The sequence below is a fragment of the Phasianus colchicus genome, chromosome 1 (assembly GCF_987193195.1).
Source record: "Phasianus colchicus chromosome 1, bPhaCol1.hap1.1, whole genome shotgun sequence".
NCBI classification, from domain to species: Eukaryota; Metazoa; Chordata; class Aves; order Galliformes; family Phasianidae; genus Phasianus; species Phasianus colchicus.
The window spans coordinates 13,777,332-13,789,569 of NC_143436.1; the positions used below are offsets into that span (position 1 = coordinate 13,777,332).

At 38.6% G+C, this 12,238-nt stretch overlaps 1 protein-coding gene across 3 annotated transcripts in view; it reads right to left on the minus strand.

The window, feature by feature from the left end:
- The window catches only part of RELN (reelin), a 272,506-nt gene that overhangs the window by 57,033 nt on the left and 203,235 nt on the right, over window positions 1–12,238 (minus strand). For all 3 annotated transcript variants that reach the window (XM_031595823.2, XM_090135689.1, XM_031595892.2), the window contains 6 exons: window positions 9,383–9,588; window positions 8,009–8,180; window positions 7,427–7,627; window positions 4,604–4,839; window positions 2,635–2,792; window positions 1,494–1,701 (listed from right to left, as the gene is read on the minus strand). In XM_031595823.2, the coding sequence (XP_031451683.2) occupies window positions 1,494–1,701; window positions 2,635–2,792; window positions 4,604–4,839; window positions 7,427–7,627; window positions 8,009–8,180; window positions 9,383–9,588 (1,181 nt within the window). The remainder of the gene's footprint in view (window positions 1–1,493; window positions 1,702–2,634; window positions 2,793–4,603; window positions 4,840–7,426; window positions 7,628–8,008; window positions 8,181–9,382; window positions 9,589–12,238) is intronic.

Below are 12,238 nucleotides of genomic sequence, written 5' to 3' on the forward strand. Positions count from 1 at the left end.
CTATTGAGCCTGTGCTCAGAAGGGGGATCCTAGTTTCTCTTACCAGGAGTCTCGTCATTTAGGCCCTTGGGGCAGTTTTGAGACTCTAGCTGACCCTAGATGTGCTTATGCAAAATGAAAATGGGCTGAAAAAAGTCCAGAAAGAGCATCACTCAGTATTTTACTTTTGTTGGTGTCTTAAGTGGTTCAAACTCTGTAAAAATGCAAATCTATAAATATAAATATCTGGCATTGAAAATGATTTCAAAGTAATCCAAAATACTTTTCTTTATAAAAAAAATTTCTCCAGGAAAGAAGGAATAACCCCAAATCATCATTTGAACATAGACTTCTTGATAACATAGTTACTTCAAAATTACACTTTGCAGTACTGATAACATGAGATTTAAAAGGACGGTAGAACAGAAAATGTGTTCAGATCTTTCCAGAGTTTAAGCACAAACGTATGCTTGTCAAAAGTGTATTTGTCAAACAATAAATTACTTTAACTATTAAGCAATTTTCGTTGTTATATAAAAGAACAAAATATTTGTCAGAGGAGAATTTGTCAATCAGGCAGAACGGAGAGGAAATGCAGCAGCTGCTGTGTAACACTGTGCTGGAGAGCAGCCAAGGATGTCCTGAGAGCCTCAGCACCCATCCTGCCCTAAGAAGCACTGCTGGGCTGAGCTGAAGAAGGGGAAGACTAATTTATGGCCACTCTCTGCTGAATGTTTCCACAAATTAAATAATGCAACAAAATCAGTGCATCACTTGCTCTTGGAGCAGGATTTGACAGGAGACATATGTTTTATTAAACTAATGGATATAATTGTGGGGTGGGCAAGCTTTGAGATGCATGATCCCTCATGAGACTGGACAAAAAAGCAGCAAACTCCAGGATAAATAATGGTTAGAAATAATCGTCCTTAGTTTATCCTAATTACATGAATCAATTAGACAATTTGAGAGAGAGAGGATAATTACTACCAGTGGAGCAGAATTCAGTGATAGCACAGAGAGGTGGAAGCCTGTCAGCCTCTCTACTGCACAGAAACAATTCATATTCCATTTTTTTTTACACTTCTTACAAGCAGACTAATTCACAATACCTGGTAAGTAAACAACACCTCATTTGCTGCACTACTGGCATGCTGCAATTCAATGCAGCCAGTGGAAAGGGAATTTTTCTGTCCAGCTATTGGCAGGCTCTCAGTTTTTGTGCAGTCTTAAGACCACATCTTCTGCTTGGTCATCTAGAACACACCGCAAAGCCTTTATCCCACAGAGATCAACAGTTTGTGTTTCCTGTGTTGCTACTGCATTCTGTTTCTAATCTAAGTTTTCCCTCTCCAGAAAAGGAAGTACTAGACCAGAATGAACAAAAGTTAACTAATCAGTCTAAGATTTCTTGTATGGGTTGTGATTACCAGAAAAACATTTCACACCTTCTTGCCTATGCTTGTAATAGCAGAGAGATACAAAGATGAGAGGTGGCACTGATTACTACTGACCTGATATTTGTGGTGTCCAAAGGAACAGTTCTTGCCTCCCTTTTGCCAGGTCCATTGAAGTACAGAGATTTTCCATCACTGAGCACACCACAGCCTGTTCCAACCTGACCTCCTGTTATCTTGTACCAGAGAGGGCTTAGCTTCCTCTCAAACCTGTCGAACATCTCACTGTGGTTAGGCACATTAGATACACAGGTTCCATGTGATGCTTAAAGAAAAAAAAAAAAGGGAGATGCTTTGTTGAAACTGTGCTGAAGAGAGCAAAATTCAGATACAGAAAACTGGCAGACAGTTCTATTGCACCCACACAAGAAAAAGTACTGTGCTTTTTTTTGAGAAAATGCCAAGAAGATAGAATTGTACCTTTTCAAGCCCTCCATATTTTTTTGTAGTCAGAATAAATCCTCATCCTCTAAACTCTAAGATGGCTTATTTCACTGGGTGAAAAACACATGCCTTATATAGATAAGCCATTTTATGTAAACAGAAAAATATGATCCTTTTAGCCCTTTATAAATAAATTGAACAGAAGATGTTAGCTTATTGCTTTGTTGGTATAGGGTCGAAAGAGTGCAGTATGCAACTGGTAGTGTCAATCTCTGTCTGTTTTTTTTTAACCAAGTATGTGTTTTTTGTGCTTTTTTTTTTTTTTTTTCCCCCTTAATTTTTGCAGCATAAAAGCCCCAGAAACCACAAGTGAGCAGAATTTTTCGCAGAAGGCCCTGTCAGAACATATGTTCCTTCCTGGTCCTGTGCCATCTGATGGCCAGGGGACTCAGTAACAGAAGCAATTCATTTGAAGATGGTCCAAAGGTTTTTAAACAGACTTTTTAGTTTAAAATATTTTATTTTGTTTTCTCTTCTATTGCTAGTCCCTTTCCATTCATACAGATGGCTATGCTCATAGATAGTGGTTGCCAGAAACATCACCGATGTCTCCTGTCCTCAGCTGCTCTATTTTATCTGTACTAACTCCTGTGCTAAATTTTATTCAACAGAAAGAAAATATTCTTGCTGGCAGCCCATGAAATTTATGTCAACATGTATTTTTCCAGAATACTGGAGAGGAAAAACACTGCGCTAGATTTTCAACATCAAAACAGCCAGTGTTTACCACTGTCCCATCTAAAAAACATCTTACCTGTGTAGCCCAAGTCACAAAAACAGACCCCCGAGACGCAGTCCCCATGACCATTGCAGTAACTGGGGCAAGGCTCAGAAATGTAAACACCATCTAATCCAAAAGGAGGCACACTCTTGTGGGAGCTGCTCTCCTGGATCCAGCGGAATCGAGTCTTACTGCAAAGGAACAATAATGACATGGTATTACTATTCCCAGCTTTCAAACCTACTCCATACTTTTTGTGCTCTTTGTTTAAAGAGAAAAAAGAGCTTTTTCCTAAATTAGCTATGTGCAAACAAGATGCAGGTGGATGCCTCGAAAATATTTCTGACATCCTATGGCTTCTGTGACTTCGCTTAGGAATATTTTTTCCTCATTTTTTTTTTTGGATGTTTTTTGACTTCCTCTGTTTTGCTGGCCTACATCCACCAGTGTGACACAAAGAACAGATTACATGGTTTTTATCAGCAAGAATGAAAGATTAGATGCAACTCTTAAGATGACTTTCAGTACTCAGTTCAACGCAAACTGCTAATTACATTTTAAAATCCCAGAAATACATTTCTTACAGTACTTACGAAAATAACTCAATAATGACAGTGATGCAGCTCATAGGATGTTACAATTTTGAGTAAAAATAAGCATTGAATAAACTAGATATAGGAAAAATCATATGCCTTCTACAAAAATGTCACACAAAAAGTCCTAAAGAATATGGACAGAAACACAAAGATATAATGCTTGGATGGCAACATGAAATTCCTGAAAAACAGTGATCTAATCTTTAATCTCTGCAACTAAAACTGCTCCAGAGACTTCAGCCTACACAAAGTTACTACAGTTTGCCCACTGTACAGGGAATTGATTAAAGAAAAAATATTTTGATTTTTAATTCTAAGCTTTTAACTTCTAGTTGAATCATTTTATGTGTGTTCCAGAGGGGGGAATTGCCTTAACATTTGGTTGTCACTCCAATGGATTAACCAAGATAATCCTTTCTGCTTTGTGTAATGTATAATATACCTATCACCTTTTTAAAAAAACAAAACAAAACTTTTCACTGGGATTTGGTAGGTAAGATGATCAGTGTGCTAAGTGCTTTGTACCAAGAGATATAATGGGATGCTCTCAAGATAACCATGATTTCTAAAATGAACCATAACCAATTCAGTTTTCAGCCTGCTGGGCACCTCATCATACTCCCAATACTTACATTTTTAATACATGACCACGAGCTTGTTATTCCTGATCACGTTACAAAACATAATGCCAAACAGATTGCTCCTATTGATTCTGTACTGCTTGTTTTGGGGAAATCAAATCAGCTGGTGTCAGATCTGTGCAATTTGGCACCTGCTTTTATTGGCTAATTACTGGAAAAAAGACAAACTTGTTATGGTATACATGCTGCTATTTCAGCTCCTTGCAGCAAAGGCACCAGCTTCTCTGCTACACAATATGCTACATCTTGAAACTCTGTGTTGGGACGCAGAGATTAGGAGATGGTGTCAGGAAGATGGACTGAAACCTTAGGGCAATATGTGAACTTCTGCCCAGAGAGAGAGATTGACAGGAGCCAGCAGGCTCAGGGTGGTGCAGACAGCAAATCAAACCTTCTAGGGCCTCTTTGCTCAGTATGGACTGTAAAATTAATCCTGTTGAAAGGGCTTATTTGATTCAAGTGACTTATTGCCCTCTTGCTTGTGCCTCTAACCTAACTGATATGGCTAAAGAAAGACAGCACTATGATGAAGAGATTGAAGTCAAATGAATATCTTGTAGTCTCTTGTAATTTAATTTTATAAATGGTTCTGACACCTTTAAAATGGAAAGCTTCTCCCTGTTTTGGAGAGTACAAGATATTTTTCCCAGACCTGCAGATTTTTAATGCTGATTTTATTCACAGCTTGCAACTTTTTCCTAACGTAGCCACAAAGAGCAGGCAGCTCATTCACAACAGGTATCACAGGCTTACAGTGTACAGTACCTGGCTGCAAGCGACCTTGGGATGACAATAGTGATCCTTGTCCAGTCCTCAAAATCCCCTGTGTGATACACAGTTGGCTCGCTCAGCTCACGTGAGCTTCCCTCACATCCTTTGGTTCCTGGAGATGCAGGATAGCAGCCTTCCTTCACAAGTGACCAAAAGAGCCCAGCATCATGTGAGTACTGAAGCAGAACGGGAGCAGAGCTGCTGTACTGGTTAGTGCAGCCAATATTCAGCTGCAAAAAAATCAGAGTATCGGATATGAGATAAAAAAAAAACCCAACTCTGTGTTGTTATTTGCAGTTATTGGCTGCGATTGGTTTATTATAATTGGTTATTATTGGTTTTTAATTGCTGTTATTATCTTTCACTTTTCAGTTTGGAATGCTTAGTTCTGAGCATTTCCTTTGCACCCTGCTGGAAAACAGTGACTGATGCTTAAAGTCTGATTCCCACACACGCATGACATTTGTCTCTAAAAATTACCACTATCCCTTTATTTAACTTGATGGGTTCAGTAAAACGTGCAAAGAGTACACTTTTCAAAGGTCCTGCTCCGTAGCAGGCTGCAAAAAACAAACTCTACACAGGCACCTGCGTGCCCAGGAAGACAGAGAAGAGCTGTGTCCTCTGAATTATAGAATCATAAAATCATTAAGGTTGGAAAGACGACTAAGACAACATAGTCCAGCCATGAACCCATCCCCAACATGCCCAGTAAACCACGTCCCTCAGTTACACATCTCCACATTTCTTGAACACCTCCAGGATGGTGGCTCCAGCATCTTCCTGTGCAGCCTGTGCCAGTGCCTCACCACTCTTTCTGAGAAGAAATTTTTCCTAATATCCAATCTGAATCTCCCCTGGCACAAGTTAAAGCTATTACTTCTTATCCTATCATAAGTCACCTAGGAGAAGATGACAATCCCCACCTCACTATAACCTCGTTTCAGGGAGTTACAGAGACATAGCCCATTGCAGCACACCCTGATGTGCCCAGAGGATCAGTCTGATGACTCCGAGGTATCCCTTGCCCCAAGGCTGCAACTCCTGACCACAGCTGAGTCATTGGCTTTGCAGAATAATGTTTGAGACATGGCACTGCAAGTCTGGTCCCAGAAAAGAACAAAATTGGATGCAGCAGAAATATAAAATGTGAAATGAGATCATAACTATACAAAAATCAACTTTTCATTTTACATTCTCAGAAAAATATTAGTTTTATTTTATTGCATAAATTCTACTTAATTGTAGAACAAATGTATAACAAAATGATTTATATAAACTGAAACATTTTTGACAAACTACTGTCTTTGAGTTTATCAATGCAAAATTATTCTAGGCATCTATTTAAAATGGAAATTTCACTAACTGAGGAAACATTTAACCATATGCTTAAAATTAAAGCATGCAAATAGGACTACATATTTCTCTGCTTTCCAAAAAAGAGAGGAGTATAAATTAAGGCCTTAAGTAATGGAAGAACTCCCTGTTTTCTGAAACACATTGTTTTGTATACAAATTACAAATATACAACTACATTACGTTGCCAAGGGTTTCAGTGATGGAAGGTGCATGAAATCTTTTCAAGCACTGCTTTTGTAAACAATTTTTGAACTGCTGTTGATCATAAAACCTGGGGAATGAAGACTTAATCACTGAAGTGAAACATCCAGGCTGGACGTGGCTCTGGGCAGCCTGGTCTAGTGGTTGGCGACCCTGCCCATGGCAGGGGGTTGAAACTAGATGTTCTTTGAGGTCCTTTTCAACCCAGGCCATTCTATGATTCTATGATAAGTAATAGGAAATGGTCAAGAAGCAAATAACATATTTTCCAGGCTAAATAGTATTTATATATGGCAGTATTTCGGGTTTTTGACGAGTTTAAGGTATAAAACTGTGAACAATATACTCATCCAGAAATTGTATTGCAGTCTCTCAGTTTGTACAGCATTTCATAACTTTTAGATGAAATGAGATCTTTTTTATAAATCCTATTACTTCTAACTAACTTCCCTATTTACAGAAGTGTGGGAATTATATTTGAAAAGCTGCCTGTAAACATCAGATTTCTTTAATAATTCTACTTGTAAATTATTCAGTGTCTGTATCTGCCAATTATGTAAAGACCATGTATTTGTGGTGAGCTCATTAAAATTGCATTTCAACCAACCTCCAGAATTCACCAATGGGATTTCACTATAAACTCAATAAAATTTTGATTAGAGTTCAGAAACAAGAGCTTGTGAAAGCAAATACACTTTATTTGGAGCCCATATTCTGATGGACTTTCAGACCACTAAACTTCTTGTAAGCCCTATAAATAAGAATGCTAATTGGAGCCTACATTCCTTGACAAAATAAAAGTAAATTATTTGAAAAAAAAACACACTGGAATATAGAGAAGCTTGTAAATCCTTAAATACCTTAATATAAAAAAATGTATGCAAATCACAATGGAGCTTTTGTAGTCATGGAGCCCCAAATGAGATAAAGCTTTTTTCCCTTGCAAGGCTCTTCCTACCATTTCCTAGTGCTGACTAGTATACTGACAGTCACTTCAACCTGCCTGTGAAACTCGTTAAAGAACAATAAGACTTCAAATTTTCTCCAGAGGGGGAGAAAGCTCTCTTGCACCAAGGTTTTGGCAGCATCATATTTTATACTGTATGAATTCACACCTGTGCTCCACACATCTTTCAAGACAGCATTATAATGTATCACCTTGTTTTCTGTGGTGACCCAATGACATCTTGCAAGAATGGAATAAGACAAGTTTCACTGATACACTATGATCTGGAGGAACTTATGTTTAAGGAATACCTTGAACTGCAGAACATATCCAGGCTTCAGCGTTAAATCTCTAGTCACTGCAAATCGGTCTCCGTCTGATTTACCAAAGAGCATGGCAGAGGGGGTGGCAGAGCAGAAACTTTCATTTTTGGTCATGCCTTCGTTCGCCAGTATTAACCACACACTCAGCTGGTTCATAGGGTAATCGAATGCTGGCTTTTCATAAAAGTTCTGTTAGAAATAAGGAGAAATGCAACACAAAGAAGTACTACCTCCTTGCAGCGCGATTTCAGAAGTTTTCCAAAATTACCAGTTTTCCAATTTTGCCATTTACATGCTCTGTAATTACCTCAAAATCGTAACTTTCAAAATTTGTTTCAACTTTTTGAAGAGACACATACATTCTCTATTGTAAAAATAAGGAGTCCTATAGTGATATGATAAGAACCAGGTTCGTGCCATGTAGAGAGAAACGCAGCTGCAAACATTACAAATGTTTCTTTAAGTATAACGTGATATTCTCAAAGAAAATCAAATTCAAAGAAATTAATACCAACAGAGAAGATGACACTCATTTCACAGTGATGCCCACAGGCCGTTCTTGCTTATTACCTGTGGTAATGTGGGATTAACAACAGGAATTATGTGCTTCTGCTTCTCTGACAAGATGATGATGTCGTCGATGGCCCACTGGTCGTACCCTTCTCCTGAAAACACAGGCTGCCACCACCGAAACCTGGTGCAAGGAGTCTTGGCTGCAGCTGGCAGCTCCAGATAGACAAACCTGAGAAAAGAAATTCAGTAGAATGCTAAGGAAACATCATAGAGAAATGGGAGAAATACTGCTGAACATGAAAAAGAAGCAGGAAAGCCATTTCTTTTCCCAATAAACTGTTAATTGTGATGGGTCTTGCTTTCCCAGAAATGGCTGAACACCTGCCTGTCAATGGGAAGTAATGAATGAGTTCCTTATTTTGCTTTGCTTGTGCATGTAGCTTTTACTTCACCTTTTGAACTGTTCTTTTTATGAGTTTTCTCACTTTTACCTTTCTGGTTCCCTTCCCCATCCCACTTAGGGAAAGCCAGTCTATGTGGTGCTGAGCTGACTACTGTTATAAAACCACAACAATCAGTTACGTGTTCAGTATTATTTTACACAACTTAAATATATGTATTTATGCGTATATTCCTTCCTGTATTCTTTCTTAACATCATGCTACTTTGTATCATTGAACTTGCTAGATCTTGCCTCTTTGGCAGATAGAAGTGAAAAAATCATTTGGGGCCATACAGAATCTTTTGCAGAAGGTTCCTAGTTTTATGTGTCAGAAAGTAAGTAACTGGAAAATAAGATTTGGAGCAGCAGTGTAAATAATAGATAGATACAGCTACATACTCTGTAAGGACCATTGCCCTTGGTTACCCCAGGGAGGTAAATGTTTTGCCTAAAACTAATGCACTGGATAGCCAGGCAACGGAGATTCCAGTGCATAGCTGGGGATACCCTTATTTGTTGGAAGCTTCCTGTAATTTCGTCAAAGTAGAGGCAAAGTAAACAGTTTTATACTTTCAAATGCTGAGATTACTTTTAGAAAAAGAGTTTTCCAAGTTTACAGCAGTCCTTCTGAAACCACTGTGTACTGAAGGAGCAAAATGAGGAGCTTGGAGGATAAAATTATTCACATATTTATATACTGCAAGAAATCAGCTATGGTAATAGAAATCATGTTAATAGCTACACAGACAATTGCCATTTCATTTTGCATTGGTAATCTATCTTCAGGTTTTCTAAGGCCTGCTTTAATAAGATTTTTCCTTTATAATGATAAGGATGAATGGCAGCCTGAAAGAGTTTCCACATTAAGGACGGCTTTTAAGCACTATAGTATGAAATGATTCTTCATGTTTACATAGACTAAGAAACAGTTTTCTTAAAGAGATGAGGCAGTATGGATATAACTGACTTCATGTAGGCAAAAATTTTACCTGGGTTTGCTGAAATCAGAGAAATACATTTCCGCTAGCAGCTGCCAGTTGATACCACCATTGTTGCTGTACTGCAGCAGCACACCTTCTTCTCTGCTGTCTGGTCTATTGCATGAAGAACTTTCTCCTCCAATCTGGATGTAAAACTGAACAAAATCCACCCAGGTAGTGTCCAAATCCCAGCTTACCAGCTGTCTTTTTCCAGCCTACAATTGAATGAAAAGAGATGTAAAAAATAATATTAAATATGACACCTTCACTCCAAACTGATATATTTTAAAATCAAGCACACATGAGTATTATACAGGAACACAGAAGACACTGAATTTTGTGTTAACATGACTTTTCTTGTTCTTAGGGCTATGGTTTTTCTTGGCCATCCTTTAGGGATTAATCTCTCAGATGCATTCCAACAAGCATTTTTACTATTACAGATGCAGCATTTCAACTCACAACACAACTTTCAAACACAATTTCAACACAACTTTTTCATCACTCCTTTTCCCCCTCACTCCTCCATGGTACCAAATGCCTTCAGGAGACATAAAGTATAAAGCAATAAAAAGGCATTTCTGACAACACATTTTTTTTGCACTGCATAGTGTTACTGGGACACCTGGAATTATACCATCAATAATGCCTACTGTGTTTCAGGGAAGGGAAATACAGCTGATGTATCAGATGCCTGACCATCGTTTCTTTTTTGCCTTGCATTTGCCTAGCAATCAAACTCAGTTATGATCAGATCCTTGTGTATTATAATATCTTCATACATTTTAGGCTCTGATGAACTTGGTCTTGTCTCATCAAGATCCTTACAACATCCAAAAGTATACACTTTTCTCTGTTTCACTTAAGCATTTTCTCTCCACTCTCCCTTTGGTCCACTCTGCTGGCACAGATTGGTGACTTCACTTTCTATTCAGTCTTTTAGTATTAGTAGCACTCAAGGTTCTTTGTTTTGTGATTGTCTCTGCGGCATTTTTTTCTCTGGTTGCTAATCCAGTGCTATTTGCATGGAGAACGGCCTTCCCACATGTTGGCATCAGCCCATTTGACAGTTTTCCTTCCTACAAAAGCAGTGCATGGAAGATTTGCAGCAGTGTAGTTCATCTCCTAAACAATAACAAGGGAGGGGCGTTTTCTTTTCATGCCTCATGTGAGTAGAATTTATTCATTCACAAAGCAATGTTCTTCTCCTTGTATTATCCTAGTCTTTCATGTAAAACCTACGGATTTAGTTCCAGTTTTATGTGAGCATAGCAGAGAGAAAAAATAGCCTCATTAAATTTAGTGAATAGCATTTCCAAGGATGTTTTTTAGTTCTAGCAGGAAACAGCTCTTGGGCATCTGTAGTGTGCCTCATATCGTCACTCTGTACTTACTGACAAAAGAAGACAGAGGATATTCAGCTAAAAGATGCTCTAAGGTGCAAAAATCTTTTACTGTAATTGCAGTTCTCCCTTTCCCCTTTTACTCCCAGCTGGAGACTGATCTTGTGGGCTCCACAGCAACAGGCACATACAATGCTGCCCAGTGAGACAGAACAGAGGACAAGAGCAGTGTCCCTACAAAAGTGCCCCACTTGCACCCTGCCTGTCACAGCCCTGCCCCAGTACAGTCCCAGTTGTGCCACCACAAACCACAGTGTGCAGCCGGAGAGGAGCTGCATGGATCATCTTTATGCATTCTTCAAAACTAGCTGCAACCTGACATGGTATTAACAGTGAAAACGCCAGCTGGTTTGAATTGCCTAAAAATCATAGAATAGTTTAAGATGTAATGGACTTTTAAAAGTCACCTAGCTCATCCCCCGTGCAATAATGAGAGACACCTACAGATAGATCAGGGTGCTCAGTGCCCCATCCAGCCAGACCTCGAATACTTCCAAGTTCGGGGCATCCACCACCTCTCTGGGCAACCTGTTCCAGTGCCTCACCAGCCTTAGTGTAAAAACTTTTTTCTTATATCCAGTCTAAATCTCTCCTCTTTTAGTTTGAAGCCACTTCCCCTTGTCCTATCACAACAGACCCTGCTAAAATCTTCAAGCACAAAAAAGCATTAAAAAGATAAAATTGGACTAAGCTGCAAAAATGATGCTTCTGTTTAAAGTAATATCTATGTTTTTCCCAGTCTCGTATATCCATGATTCTCCTACAAATTTCAAGTCTGAAATAAACAAATAGCACTGATCTACCTAGTCATAAGTAATAAGATTTACGAGCTGAGAATTAAAAAACAATCTATATTTCTTATAAGATGATAGATGAATTTTAATTATGTTCCACTTATTAACTATTTCCCATTCCTACTCAGTTTAGGGTAAACTCAGAACAAAGATACATTAATTGCTTTTTTCACAGAATATTTTTCTTTGCTGGTGTTACAGCCATAGTTCATTTACAGACTCTACCAAATAGGCCACATCACACTGGTAGACTAATTTCTGGAAAACTTACTGAAGATACAACCGTAACGATTGAGTCTTGAACACTGTCTGCATTTTTTTTATTTATTTGTTTGTTTATTCCCAACTGAATAAAGCCATCTTGCTTGGTGCCATGATTGTGAGATGGGCACAGTCTTGGGTTCAGTCCCAAGCTTCCCTGTGCAGGCCAACATAGCTACTACTGGCCCAAGGCACTGCAACGTGACACTGATGATATTTTGGTAGTTTGCTTTCACAACTTTTTTGTTTTCAGAGATCCACAGGAATTCAAAATTGTTTTAACCAAATCAAACTTTTCCAACAGGTTCCAACACTGTTGCTGTCCCATGGGCAAATATGTCCCATCTGAGAGTCAGAGATCTGGCTGTAAAACTATTGTGAGGACGTTTTTCATATCTACATCATCC